This window comes from Corella eumyota, chromosome 5, assembly GCF_963082875.1.
Source record: "Corella eumyota chromosome 5, kaCorEumy4.1, whole genome shotgun sequence".
In the NCBI taxonomy this organism is placed as follows: Eukaryota; Metazoa; Chordata; class Ascidiacea; order Phlebobranchia; family Corellidae; genus Corella; species Corella eumyota.
In genome coordinates, this window is record NC_137494.1 from 8,545,218 (window position 1) to 8,560,293 (window position 15,076).

General features: G+C 30.4%; 2 protein-coding genes across 3 annotated transcripts; both read right to left on the reverse strand.

Annotated features, from left to right (window-relative positions):
- Positions 1-35: 35 nt before the first annotated feature.
- On the reverse strand, positions 36-2,370 carry LOC145752800 (uncharacterized). Its single transcript, XM_082569137.1, has 4 exons — positions 1,932-2,370; positions 1,622-1,796; positions 1,378-1,425; positions 36-1,255 (listed from the first exon to the last, which is right to left on the reverse strand). Exons 1-4 carry the CDS (start codon positions 2,226-2,228, stop codon positions 759-761), a joined length of 1,017 nt encoding a protein of 338 aa, XP_082425263.1. The 5' UTR covers positions 2,229-2,370; the 3' UTR covers positions 36-758.
- Positions 2,371-2,805: 435 nt separating this feature from the next.
- On the reverse strand, positions 2,806-12,938 carry LOC145751819 (sulfate anion transporter 1-like). Of its 2 annotated transcripts, none has more exons than XM_082567934.1 (17): positions 12,744-12,938; positions 8,962-9,233; positions 8,651-8,856; positions 8,218-8,337; positions 7,743-7,910; positions 7,423-7,535; positions 7,187-7,309; positions 6,648-6,795; positions 6,336-6,449; positions 5,931-6,104; positions 4,916-5,092; positions 4,468-4,576; positions 4,135-4,210; positions 3,785-3,968; positions 3,571-3,625; positions 3,380-3,489; positions 2,806-3,219 (listed from the first exon to the last, which is right to left on the reverse strand). In XM_082567934.1, the coding sequence occupies exons 1-17, from the start codon at positions 12,845-12,847 to the stop codon at positions 3,187-3,189; spliced, it is 2,286 nt and encodes a 761-aa protein (XP_082424060.1). In that variant the 5' UTR covers positions 12,848-12,938; the 3' UTR covers positions 2,806-3,186. The 2 variants fall into 2 exon arrangements, with proteins under 2 accessions (XP_082424060.1, XP_082424061.1); XM_082567935.1 differs by lacking the exon at positions 12,744-12,938 and adding an exon at positions 10,903-10,979.
- Between the last annotated feature and the right edge of the window lie 2,138 nt (positions 12,939-15,076).

Sequence of the window (15,076 nt, forward strand, 5' to 3'; positions counted from 1 at the left end):
TACAACTTAACACCGGACAACTAAACAACCGGTGGACAACTTAGCCCAAGGACAACTCAGCCCAAGGACAACTTAACTTGAAAACAACTCAACCCGTGAACAAGTCAACTCGCTGACAAATCAACATAGGACAACTCAACACCGAACAACTCAACATCGGACAACCAAACACTGGACAACTTCACCCGGGGATGACTGTTCAATGAACCGCCAAGTTTGCTTAACTTAACAGTCAAACAGTTCACTAATGTTGACTGTAAAGTTATGCAGAATTACCGGTTCATGAAACAGTTATTCACGGGTTGAGTTGTCCTCGGGTTGATTATCCGCAAGTTAAGTTGTCCGGTGTTTCGTTGTCCTCGAGTTGATTTATTCGCGAGATGAGTTGGCCGCTGGTTGAATTGTTTTTGGGTTAAGTTACCTTAGGTAGAGTGTTCTGCGAGTTGAGTTGTCCACGTGTTGGGTTTTCCAAGGGTTGAGTTGTCCGGTGTTGACTTGTTTGATGATGAGTTGTCCTCGTCCTGAATTGGCATGAAACCCATTTTTTATTCAATATATTTTTTAGTAAAAAAAGAATTGCTAGAACTGTAAAAAGGTGCAGTAAATAAGAAAATGTTGGATAGTATATAATAACGTCAGAAAACACTTTTTAAAGAAGAACACTGTAACTAAAAATGCAAAATACCACCAGTATCAGAAAACTAACACTGTTTAATTTAAGAGATAATAAAGCTTATGTACAAAATGTTCAACTTTAATTAGTAACACACTGCGGTTTCATCCCACGAGTTATCATTATCGTCGCCATTATCATTCTCATTATCTTCGTAATCATCTTCGTCCCATGTTCCTTCTCCAGGCTTCCAGTCGTCATGGTCGCCTCCGTTGCCATGGTGCCCATCGTTGTCATCATCATCGTCGTCACCATTGCCAAAAAATGCTTCTAAATTGGCCCATATGTAAGTAAGATCATGAGAATCGTAGGCGTAACCCCATTCCGTAATAAAGCCAAAGTTTTCCGAGGACACATTTCCCAAACTAAAAATCATTTCTAGAAATTCGTTTACTTCGGGATCGTCTGAGGTCAGGACATCTAAAACCGTGCTAAAATCACCGGATTGTAATGCATTTTGTAATGTTTCAGGGTTGAATAGGTTGCTTAGGGCTTCTTCAGGCTTGGTTATATCTATGTTTAAATTTTCCGCGAACGTTGTTAGAATGCTAATGACATCCTTTCCCTCACTACCAACTTTTCCTATTAATAAAAGGGTTAGGGTGCTTGCAAAACAACTTAAATAACATATTGATTGCATAACATCTTAAGTAATGCTGTTGTGCCTAATATTTTAAATAAATTTGTAAAAAGTAACTACTTACTGCGTCCGAATTTATCTACCCATGCGTAACACGGAATGACCGGTCTAACTAAAAACGGAAATCTTTTATTAAACAAAGATTTAACAACGTTAAAATAACCAAATGCCAACGGCTTAACAAAATATGATGAGGTTAGGTATGGATAGTTGGCCAATAGCAGCCTACTAAGAAAGTTTAGTATTTTTTAGCATTTACTTATAATTGCAATCTTTTTTTTGATATACAAAACAACTGGGCTACTTACCGACTACACCGTCGTTTAACCACCCCGCAGACAGGGTCTTGTTTCTTAAATAAAAATGCACCCCAACGCCGATACTAATGGATAGAATAATGGCTATAATAAAAAACGTAATCCCGCACGCTTTCCACCCGCAACATTCGCAACATTTTTCCCTGGAGGCTCTGTATGATGCACTCTGTAATTTTTTTGAACAATTGTTTCACTTATGATTTTTATATTTCAAACTTTTTAGAAGGTTTTTTAAAACCATAATGAAAATTAAAATATTTTTTTTGTGACATATTTTTTTTAATTAAAAGTAGCTAGTTACCGGAATTGTTCTCTGGGCTGGGGCTGCCGCTGGGGGGTAAACGATGTTAACCGGGGGTGGCTGAGACCCAGGGACGTTGTAAATCTGTGACGGCCACGCATGTACAGTATGATGGGGTGGCGGGGCGTGCACTTGTCTTGGTGGGTACCCCGAATTTGCGTACCCTGGCCCATGTTGATGAATATGCACTACACGCTGCTGGCGGGGTGCCGGGGGCTGGTTGGGAGCTTGTTCAAAATCCTCAGCAAACGCGTCTTCGAGCGCTTGCCCTGGTAATGACGACGTCACATACGCCATTTAAACAAATTAATAATTTTATTTCTTATATTTCGTTTTTTTTCTTATTCTGTAAAATTAATTTTAATCCAAGTCGTTAATTTAATCCAAGTCGTTTTTTCGCCTTTAATTAAGCTCTCCACAGTATTTCGTTTACCTTGTGTTGAATATTGTCTGGAAATATCATGATTTTATTGTCACGAGACGGGATATATTATGTCCAATTGTTTCTGTACAATAGAAGATCAATTTACGGCCCCATCTAAGCCAGTTCCGTCTTTTTAAATATCGTGTATTTGTCATTGTTTTCATATTGTTTTGACTTGGTTGCTATTACAGGCAGTTATTTGATATCTGTTTTTAACTAGGTTTTGCAAAGGACAATAGTAATGTTAGTCTATTTTCAGCGATACGAGGTCTGCTGACAATTGTAAAATGGGTAAAATTGATTACGTAATTTAAAAACTATCGGCCCTGTTGTATAAATAATTTTACATTTACAAATCACACTTTTTTTACAATTTTGCAAATATAAAAAAAAAATTTTTCTTCTATTTTATTACCATAAGATATAACAAAGCGCTATAAAAAAGCACGAATTTTTAGCAGCACACATTGAACTATAAAAACTAAACTAAAACATAAGTACATATGTTTATGTAATATAATATAAATTTTTAAATAATCACTACAGTTTATGAGCTATATCTTATAAATAAAGCAGTTTATCATTATTTAGAAAGCCTAAAAAATGCATAGACGTTAGGTGATGCAGAATCTGTACAATTTACCTTATTTAAATGGTTAAATATTGTCATATAAAAGTGATTAGTTGTTAAATATAATAGAATTTTGGTTATAAATAAAATATAAATATAAGTTAAAATAAAGATGTTTATATTTAAATACAAAATTGAAATATATAGATAAGGGCTTTTGAAGTGTTTGGGGTTTTGTTAGTTTTGTTTATTTAAGGTTGCTACAGTCTTATTTCTTCGACTGTTGGCTTTGTCTGTAAAACAAAAACATTTTCAATTTAAAATTTTTACACTTGAATTTGCTGATTGTCACATAAAAAAGATTTAAAAAGTAATTTAAAATGGTTTACATTTATATCATGTGAGAATCAAAAAAAAAATTTTCTATTTTTTTAAATATTATTTTTGTCGAACCTGTAGTTTGTAATTCGCATAAATCGCAGCGTCATGAACCGTGACGAACTCACAATCGTAACCAGTGAGATCATAAAAACCTCCTCTTTTCAAAGATTTTCGTACATCCTCTAAAAATTTCAAAATCATTTTTTCTCTAACGCAATGTTAAAAATATTAACGTATTTAATTGATTTTTAAAAAAAATTTACCACAAACATTGGCGAGCAAAAGGGAGATTTCGATTTGTTGAAAACTTTTTGCGATCTGTAAAGTTAAACAAAGTTATTATTATAAACCAACTTTCTCAATTTAAAACATGGATTATGTTGCAATTTATTCACTTCTTTATTAAGCTAATATGTGTTATATACAGGGCTATACAGTGTTTTTTAAGAGTATATTTATATAACGCTAAGTGTATACCGATTTTAAAGTTTTAATTCCAACGAGGTCGATGAAAGTAAAAGCAGCGCAGTCGAGAATCACACTTTTTAGGCAGTTGTTAGTTGAACTAATATCTAGTGCGTATTGACTGTTCTCGCTAGATGTCCCTACATTGCTTTCGGTATCTGACGGCACTGTCCCTGGATCTTCGCGCCTTTTTTTCCTATTTAAATTTACAACATTATTTTTTTAAATCTTTTGGTGTTTGATATAATATATTTAAATGCTGATTTATTCTGAATACAACATTTTTATCAAACATTATTTTTTTTATTTTTTTTATAGCTAAAACTAATATAAAAATATGATGCGTTATTTCAAGTTCATACCCGAATGTCCAACACTTGCTGTCAGTAGAGGGCACTTTAGGTTCATTTTCTTTTTTTCGTCGTGCAATCTCTTCGTCTAAGAATTACAAGATTACAAAATATAATTTGCTTTTGATATTTTATATACATAAAAGAGTTGTAAAAAAAAAATTGTGAATAAAATAAAATCGTTTCTGGTGTGAAGATGCTATATACTCCATTGCTAGGTTAATATTTTTAACATTGAATTGGGGGATCGATCCGTCGACCTCGCGTTTAAAAAATAAACGTTTGACGTGGGACTAAACACTGGCTATGTGTTATTCACAAATAAAATTTTGCTTTTAGTTTTACCTGGGTTCACACCACAAGCCATAAAAAGTTTCTGCTTGAAATAATCCCGGTTGGCATAATACAAAACCGAGTGAAAACGGAATATCACTACTCCAGAACACGGGGTTGCCTATAAATATATTATTTAACTGTTAATGCAGTATTCTTAATACACGTGGAACGTTTTTTAAATAATAAAATAAAATTTTTAATTAATAAAGTTGCAAAAAAGGATAGTTTAAGTGATAACTAAACAAAAACGAACCAACGTTTGATGGGCGCCTAACAATTTTAAAGTTACATAACTGACTTAAGTTATAAAAAATTTAAAACAAATGATTAAAACAGTCACGATAGTAAACAATTAAATTTAAATTTGCACGCTATTGCTAAATTAAATAACGTTGCGATGTTATATAACCAATCTAATTAAGATTTGCAGGTCGTTAGTAAATGTCAGAGTTCTTACCGAATTGTATTTCATGCAGTTACGATACACGTCCGTGCCATTAACGCTTGCCACGATTTCACATCTCGGGGTTTGAGTTCTGACTATCACCGTGAAAATCGAAAACACGACTCCTACTAATAGACCAAGATCCACCCCCAGCACAACTACAGCCACTAGGGTGACTACCCAAACCAACTGAAAACAAATTGTTATGTCCATTATCGATCTTATTAAAAATTTGAAATGATTTATTAGCGGGAGGTCACTTTTAGTGAGCTCCGGCGTTTCACGCTGAATCATTCGGCTTGATTCCAGCTGCCGGAGATTTTCACTCCCCATCGTCATTTATGACGCACTTGTTGTTCTGTTTATCGATAATGCTTTGTATTTTCTTTATTGTTTGTATGCGCTTTCTCCTATTTTATTTCGCTTTAAATAACTGGCAATATAGCTTTTTGGTCAGTTCGCTGGACGTAAAAACTCATAAATAAGTAAGGCCGAAGTAAGGTTTAACACACAATTAGACTTTCGCTTTTATACTTAATTTGTTGATTATATACTTTGTAGTTTGTGTTTTATGTCATATTTTTGTATCGCATTTATTTCGCATTTCCTGTAGTTTCAATTCTGATTAAAAGCCGCTTGTACAGATTACATTTGGTAGATTGAATCCTTGGGCAGGTTTTGGTAATAAGTTAGCGAGTTTGATTTAACACGACTATTTTGTGTATTTTAATTAAGTGTGGCTTTCTTATCGATGCTCATCTTTACAGCGTACTCTATTGGGGTTTAATAATTGTTTAAGCCACAGTAGGAGTGTATTAGATCCTACACAAATAATCCATTACTGTTTTTTTTTCAAAAATGTTGGTGTTCATATTTTAATGTTTTTTGAATTGTTATCGTAAAGGGTTAGTTTTGAAGAGTATTTTTGGCTATTATTATTTAAATAAAACTGCTTTCAAAAAATCAAGAAAACAACTCATAGAACTAAAACCTATTTTTAGTATTAAAATCAAAATTGACTACTCACAAAGTCGACTTTCGAGATGTTGTAGATTGATTTAAGATTTCTAAACTGCATTAAAATTCCGAAAAGTCCAACAATGATAATACTTCCAAGTACTGACCTAGGCAGGGGTTCGAACACGGGACCCAGAACCAGAATTGTGATTAAGACAATAACGACAGACAATATACCAACAATCTAATTAATTATAAATAATTTAATAATTGGTCAGTATATAAAATATTGTTGTTATTTATGGTTGGCTCAGCAGTAATTTGTGTTCTTTTTTGTAGCATTTAGACTAGTGAAATTTTAGTGTCTGTAATTTGTAAAAAAAAGAGTTCATAAAGCCAACTTTACACTTTTATGAATTAACAACAAGCCCCTTTCTATTAAATTATAAGTTATGGTCATGGTATATTTATTTACTTGTGTTTTGCCTCCAGTGTTATCCTGGATTTCACAACGTGCCAGTGCGGCCGCATTCGGAAAGCACAAGAAGAAGGATGGAACTAGATTCGAAACCCCGTACGCTATTAGTTCCTGAAACAAAAAATAAATTACCGATAAATGTATAAAAAATCCCGTTAAAAATAGAATTAAACTTTTTGAATTTCGATTTTCAACTGGTTGCCTTGTTTACTTTTAATTTTTCTTAAAAGTTTATGTATGCTAAAACAGTATTACATTTGGCTTATAAACTTACCATAACAACTACTAAACGATTTGTTTTAAAAATACCTGGTTTGGGTCAATAGAATAACCATGTTTTTGCGCGTACATCTTTGAAAGAGAAACGCTGATGGCGAATCCAACCACTGCAATTGCAAAGCCATCGCCAATGATGCTACTCAACACCGAAGTTTCGGGAACACGTGGCGCTGGAAGTCTAATAAATCAGAATTAAATTAGTGGAAAATCCAAGGAAGATATTTCACAGCACTTTTGTTTGTATGTAAATTTTAGTTACGGTATTTTTTGAGATGTTGGTTACAGTATAGCTGTTATTAGGTTTTCACTCTTAAAATTCGTATAGCGACATGTTGTTTTAGTAAAAATGCCTGAAAACTTCGCTAAAAATTACATTACAAATATAGCAAGTCGCCTATTAAAGCCATTTTGCGAAATTTCCCGCAAAATAAACGTAGAACCGCGGTTTTTTTAAAATCACAATGTTTTTGTTGTAAAACTTTCGAAAATAGATAAAGATTTACCTTACGCATAAATTTATTTCAAAATTCAGACCCTTTTTTTTAAAAACTGTAATAAGATTAACATACCCCGTTGGTATATCATCAACTATCACAACCCCAAAATTGTCCTGAAACTCTCCAAAGTGCGAGGCTAAGATAGCAATAACTACCACTATAACTTCTGTTGGGATTGGTATTTTTAAACGCTCTCTGTAAAAAATCGAAGATTTAAAAAAATTATTTAAAGTAAGAGAATATTTTTTATTTAAAATTTTTTTTTTTTTTAATTAAGGATAAAAATAATACTGAGAATGTCGTTTTACTTGTATTGTAAATTGATTTGGCGGCCTATAATCAACAGTATAAAGCAAACGATTGAGATGACCAACGTTGCAATGTTGGTGTTTGGTATATTTCTAAATATCTCAATCCAGTCCTAATTCAAAATAATTTGTTAACCATTAATGTATATAAAAATTTATTTCTTAAAAAAACAAGTTTAGGGTTTGTTTAACAAGTTAGAAGCAGAACAAAGGGTTTCTTTGTATGGTTTTTAAGTAATTAAAACATTTAAATCGTTGAACAAACTTAAACAATAATAAAAAAGAGATAAATCTTTGCCTTCTATTTAAAAAATGCTTACCAGAAAAATGGAGCCAATCATTCCTGACGACGAATTTATTGAGATTCCCAATACTGCCGGAGTTTGTGACGTCACGACATGGATCGCTGCCCCCGTCGTAAAGGCTTGCACCAAAGGCTCGGACAAATAAGCGGTGATAAAGCCAAGACGAAAAATGCCAAAGGCAAGCTAAAGCGTAATACACATGGGTTTTTAAAATCTGATTGGTTTTGAAATAACAATAACTACCACTACGTATCTATTATGGCTTTTTAAAGAATTTTATCTAAAAAATGTTTATTTCTCTTATTAGTCATATTTAAATGTTTTATTTTTATTAAATGATAAAGGCATTCTTTGTCTGATGATTTTCCCTTAGGACGTTGGCGTGGTTATCTGCCAGGTAAAGTTGGCCACATACACGTACGTTACTCTTTATTATAATGTGTGTCGTGATCAATAGCTGACAAATATACAATTTTGGCATTTTTCTTACCTGAAAAATACCCATAAGTAACATCAGAGCTGCTGCCACGCCTGCCCTCTGCAAATCTAATTCGGTGAAGCCTTGGGCATTGGTAAGAACTGTGGTTGAGGCTACTGTGGTGGTGACATCCTGTTGGTGGTATATAAAAAAAAATTTATTTAGCCTTTAAAAAAACGATTTTACGTATGTATTTTGTTACACAGAGAAAACACAAATAAGGTAAACTAGGTGGTTATTAAGAGCACTTGTATAATTAATTCCAGCAAACCTGAGTTAAAAATTAATCAAAAAATGAACTTTAGATTTAGTTGGTGAACTTATGAACCGAATGAGTGGTATAGTGGTTAGAGCGCAATTGTTTTACAATTTAATATTCTTGGTTTTGTGAGCAAGCATTTTTACATCGAGGATAAATAAATATTCTTAACATTCACGATCTTACCGTTGTGTTAAAGTCCATTCCGGGAAGAGTTTCGATGATTGGGGCATGGCGGTTCACAACAGCTCTCGTCAACAAACTTGTTACCGCGAAAGTGCCGACGGATATATGCTGTGACGTTCCCATAACTGTATAGATCAAGACCGGGAAAAAGGAAGTGTATAAACCAAATACCGGCGGTAAGCCGGCAAGAATCGAAAAGGCCATGCCTGTAAAACAGAACCATTCCGAATTGAAAAATTTGAATTTGGCGACGTAAAAACCCAAGTCTTTTAAAACCACATATTTAAATTTTATATTTATATTTTCCTTACTTTGTGGTATATGAACTACGCCAACTGTTAAGCCAGCAACTACATCGCCTGCTAGATATTCTCGCCATTTATACTTTCGCAACCAGGTTAAAATCGGAAACAGACCGAGAAAAGTGGCCAGTGGGTCGCAGTCGCGGGCGCATTTTTTCACGCGGTCGGTTGCCGTGGGAACTTTCTTCCGCACTTCCGGTCCGGCCACGTGCTTCTTAAACTGGATCTCGGTTTGGGCTTGCCGATCGATTAAATATCGACATTGATTTTCGTTGATCTCACTGCAAATAACACGACATGAATTAGCACCTCGCCTTTTGCATTTACCCACTGTTGCACGTTTTATATTTTGTGGGCTTACTTAAAAGTAAGTTTGGATATTTAAAATTATTTGTGGTAAATTCTTTAAGACGTGGTTCAGATACAAAGTAATAGATATACGTATGTGTGACGTAAACTTAATTGCATTCGTAGCCATTAAAAATAATTGATTCAAAAAATACGAAATAATAAAACATTTAAATCTAATGTTATTTGAAGCTAACATTTTTTCGCAATCCAAAATTTCTTGATGAAATAACCGGCATTATTTTATCTTATATAGTTTGCAACATCCTTTAGCCTTTAGAAATCAAAATTTGTGAACTAATTTTAAGAGCAGGCAATACTATCAGTTTGAACTCCGCCAAAGTTAAACAACATACCCAGCATAAAAGTTCCCTTTTTATTTATTTAGCAATAAATATTATCTTAGCACCGGTCGTAAATGACAATAAAGTTTGTGGGTTCTGAGGTAAGACCAATCTTAATTGCGGTACAACTATTTAGAAAAAATTTAAATTTGATTTTTTGCTGAGGATCTTAATACAACATACTTAACCTAATCGGAAATTGATGGGAAGCGGACTTTACCTATTTACTGATTTGATAAACAAACAATACAAACAGGCAAAACCAACCCATTTGCTTTTGTTTTCAATGTCGCCAAACGCGGTGTCGCAATTCAAACAATGTGGGAAATGTTCTGCCGGTTAAATCTGTTTTTGTTGGTTTAGTTTAGGAAGATAGAGGCAAAGGCGAAATTTTTGGCAAGTGTGAAACACAGAACAAAAGAACAACAAATCTCTTTTTTTATTTTTTTTAAGTTTTTTAAATTTATGCGTTTTTGTTGTTGTTATCAGCTACTTTAATATACCAACAATCATATTTTTTTGCAGGACATTTAAAATTGTTTTTGGTAAACTTGATTAAGATTACCTACGTAGCCTAGTAATTTAATAAAAAAATTTGAACTTAAATATGTGGCTGCATTTTGTAAAAAAAAAATTTCTTTTTTGGAGTAACAAAAAATGTAAAAATAATTGCTAGTTTAAATAAAACTGAATTTTGATGGCTAAAACTTAACAAAATTATTAAATTTTTAAAATATTTTTTTCTGAATAAAACTGCGTTTTAGATAATAAATTACGCAATTTAAAGAAAAGAAACTTATAAATCATCAGCTTTAATTTAATAATATATTTAAATTTAGGTATTTTAGTTAGTAATTTGTTTGCCCCAAGCATTTATAAGACCTAGTACTATAATAAAACAAAATTAAAAGTTATTATGATACATCATCTATAACTAATAAAAATTAATTTTAGAATAATTTAATGTTGTTTTTTATACCTAAATTGGTTAATGTCATGCATAATAAACATCCTTTATTTTAAAACTATTTTTAAATAATATTAGTGTAAAATTTTTTTTAAATATTTTACTCAATAATAACTTTGTTAGTAACAATTTCTTTTCTAAAAACATTATATTAAATTTTTTTGTTTAATAATAACAGACTTAAAACATCCTTTAAATTAAGGCGAATCTAAAATTTTATAAAACTTTTTATTAAAATTTATAATATTGTAAAATTTTTAACTTTTTTTGCTTCAAAAATATTTTACTTACTTTAAATCGGTATTACGAGGTACAGAAAAATCTGTCATAATTTGCATTCGGTTGCTGAACTTTTTAGCAATATATTTACTTTTACAGCCAATGAAATAACTCTCGAAAGAACAAACTTTTATAGGGCCAGAAAAAAAGGTTTTTTCCCGCACCTTGCCTTTTTTTTATTCTAACCACGTGACAAAATGGGTTATTTTAATACTTACGTCCAAGGGCAACGTTGCTTGCTTATTCTAATAAAAGGCCATTACGAAATAAATGCTTTTTTTTTCTATTTTTATAAAAAATCGCAAGATCATAAAAAAACTATAGGCTATAATTTTTTTTAACACTCTAAATAAATGTTTTATGTAATGACGTAAGGCAAATGGAGCAAGTTTTTTGTTTGTTGTTATCTTTTAAATAAGATGAGAATAATATTGTTTATTAATTGTAGATGCAACAGACTAATATTTATTTTTTGCAATAATATAATAGATTTATATTCGGTATTTTTATAAACATGACAACGCATTAAATTATAGCAAAGTCACAAGGTCATTGTTGTTAATCTAGGACACGTTGTTTAAAGACAGCTCGAAAAGCTACAATTTAAACTATAACATTCACGTTATTTGGTTTTAAATTTTAGCGTGGGATTTTTGGCGTGACACTTTCTGTAATCTATTTATATATATAATGGTTATTTAATTACTACAATAAAAAAGAATATCACGTTTTTGTAAACAAAAAATCCAAAAATATATTGTATCATTTTTTGTACTTGGAAATGGAATAATTATTACTAAAACCACTTATGGCGTTATAACGTAATTATCACGTGTTTTTTAAAGATTTATATCTTTTTTTGATCGATTTATAAATTTAGTATTAAAATACCAATTTATATTTTTTGGTCCACTATTACCAAAGCATTGTACAAAATATCCTAAAATTAGGAAACGACATATTTAAAATAATAAACTAAATAAATCTAAGTTTAGTTAGGTTCAAAATAGAAAAAAATTTACATAGAAGATAAAAGTACATTCACTAAGATGAAATCATAAATTTTTTTGTTTACATTTAGACAAACACACCTTTATAAAATAAGCAAATCGTTTTAAGTGTTTTTTAAAATGTAAACTGAGATTTTTATTCAATAAATCTTTTGTTATTTAACTGCCCAAATTTTTAAAATAGGCGTGTATCGAGAACTAATTTCGTTTAATTAAAAAATTAAAAATGTAAACTTTTATATTTATGAGCAAATTTTTTGTTATTTGATTGCCAAAACATTAAAAATAGGCGTGCTTTAAAAATAATTTTGTTTAATTAAAAAAAATTTCAAACGAAATTTTATTGCTAAAATAATTTTTACTATTGTTTTGTTATATCTGTCAGGTTTACTTTTAGTTACATTTTAACAGGCGTTTTTATTGGTTACAATCTTTAATTAAAAACTGGTCACTTGCAAAATTAAAACAGTTGACTTTTAAAACGTTTAAAATAGAATAATCCACAAATGAACGTCATAGCAAAAACAAACTTTTGCGTATATTAACGCCTACGCAACATAAACACAGGAATTATATCATATTCTATAAAACCCTAAATGTTACACTTTTTGAATTAAAATAGTGTTTTTATTTTACAAATTTTTGTTGTTTATGAAAGATTTTTTTTTGTTTTTTATTTTATATTATGTAAATGATTAAATTAGAATGTATACAATTTATACATTTCGTATTTACAATTTAGTTATAAAACTTGAGTCAACGGTAACCGAACCCCAAATATTAAGTATCTAAATCGAATGACAAATTGACGTATATTTAAATATATACAACATCTTGTAATACCTGTATTCAAGTAACGGAGTTTCTTCCAATTGAATTAGCTCCGAATCGTCGTCTTCTAAAATGTCGTCCAACAATTTGTTGGTTTGTTCTTCGTAATTTTCCATATTTAGCAAAATGCGATAAATTTGCAGCGTAGGGAGAATTGGCTATTACGTATTCGAGCTTAAATAAACATATCTCACTTTGCTTAAGGTACTACTTTAACGTAACATGAAGTACAAAGTTTACTATGATTAACCGAAAACCCAAAACTATTTTAATTTTTGAGCCGCAATGAACTTTTAAAACGTAAACTTTCCCGGCGTTTCACTTTGCTTTAAATTAGTATCGGTTAAGTCACTTTACCATATGATCTAATGGGCTTAATAAACTTAATTCACGTGTTTAAAAATAACCTCAAAATCTGTAAACTATTTAAGACTTTATTATAAACATTGTCTACATATAAAACTTTTTTTCTTAAATTAGCAACTGATTACGATTCTCAACTGCCCAATTTAATTAATCTATAAATCAGTGACGTAAGTATTAATACTTTACTGTAGTATAGGCATGAATGTCTATATTTACGTTGTCCTAATGATTCATATCCTATAGTGCTTGTATCTTGTAACAGCATATGCGTTCGACTTACAATCTATTGTCTTAAACTGTATTAAACATTGAAAAATTGATTTGCTAGCACTTGTATTGTCAAATTGTTTGAGTTAAACTTTTATTAAAAAATATCATTGTCACACAAAAAGGGAAATAACCGGGGCTTGCCGTTTGGTCAACCGTGACTATTTAATTACTGGGGCATGCGATTTGTTTACCCATTAAAGTGAAAAGTTTAAGTGTTCCGAAAATCATTGCCCTAGTAACCTTTAAAATTTAAACTTGACATTACCTTGACTTTGTTGGTTTTTATTAAGCAAACATTTCAATTGCCTTATATATTACAAAATATCAATAGCAACTTGAAAGGAACAAACTGAAACAATGGTAATTAGGTTAACTGATTTATTTAGTGGTTTGCTTAAGGTTATGACTGGCATATTCTATTAAATAAGAATAAACAATTAAATCTAAAGCCATTTAACTTTTACGTTTAAACTTTTATTATAAAAAAAACATTTTAACAAAAAAATATTTTAAATTAATTTTCTTGAAGTCAGGTTCATATTTATTTTGCAGCCTTTGTTTGGAGTGGGGCTATCAATATCGATTAGATTTTATAGAATTAAAAATAAAAAAAAATTGTTGTTGCATATTTTCACACACACTGTTTTCTGCATATTTTTAATGTGATAGACATACATATATCGGTAACAAGTGTTATAAGTTACCCTTATTTTTGTTACCATTTATAAATTACCAAACACTCTTTGATGTGCTGGTTTAAGCCAATACATTAATAAAAGTGTTTTTATCAATTTATAAAACAAACTCTTTAAATGAATTAGTATAACGTCAATTGCCTAAATGATGTTGATGTATTTATATTTTTTCGTTTTTGAAAATGAAAACGTACATTATTTTCACTCAATAACTAACTTAGATTTTTAAACTTAACATATTTTTCATGTTGTTTTTCAAGCATATTTGACTGTATATTTAGTTATTTAAAAAAATTTTATTTTTATGTCATCTGATTTATTCTTCAAGTAAGAAGGTGAACTTCACGGACTAGTCATTAATTTTCCTTTTTCATTTTTTAGACAATTTTTAACATTTTTAAACTGGTAGTCATTTTTTTAACCATCATTATTTAAATTATTTTTATGTTTTACTAAGAGAATAATTTACTTACTTCAAAGGGTCTTAAGTTTGATTCACACTAAATTCTTATTATTTGCTTTTTCTACAATTTAAAATTAATTAGATTTGTTTTATCATGACACCATGCTCTAGGGAAAATTAAAATATTTTTTACTAAAAATAAAGTATTTTAAATTTTATTTCTGTTATTGCTTATTAAAGAAATATGTTTGAAATCAATTTTTAACATGACAATTTTACTGCTGTAATATTTAGTGCGCTGTTTACTCTTTGTCTCCATCACACGATCAAGTCTATCTAACTAACTTTTTGGCCTCGTCGAAAAATACCCAAATTTTAAAACAAGATCTAAAAACAAAAAATAAATTTGATTTTTTAAACTTTTTAATAAGTTACCGCTAAAACAATTTTAAGCAATCTAAAAATCAATGACAAATTTTGTCAGTTTTTAAGTGTATTAAAATAAATGTAAGTGGATAGTTTTGATAACACTATCATCTTTACGAAGTCATATATATATATATATATCATCTTTACGAAGAATAATATTTTGTATATATCTTTATCATCGA

Bases quoted from the DNA above. Each gene is read 5' to 3' on its own strand.
- LOC145751819 (XM_082567934.1), bottom strand. From the start codon at position 12,847: ATGGAAAATTACGAAGAACAAACCAACAAATTGTTGGACGACATTTTA. The intron at 8,338-8,650 runs GTAAGATCGTGA...TACCACCAACAG, and splicing joins GAATGGACTTTAACACAACG to GATGTCACCACCACAGTAGC. The intron at 3,490-3,570 runs GTAAATTTTTTT...TGAAATTTTTAG, and splicing joins TTTGCTCGCCAATGTTTGTG to AGGATGTACGAAAATCTTTG.
- LOC145752800 (XM_082569137.1), bottom strand. From the start codon at position 2,228: ATGGCGTATGTGACGTCGTCATTACCAGGGCAAGCGCTCGAAGACGCG. The intron at 1,426-1,621 runs GTAAGTAGCCCA...TTCCGTTTTTAG, and splicing joins GTTAAACGACGGTGTAGTCG to TTAGACCGGTCATTCCGTGT. The intron at 1,256-1,377 runs GTAAGTAGTTAC...TTTTATTAATAG, and splicing joins GGTAGATAAATTCGGACGCA to GAAAAGTTGGTAGTGAGGGA.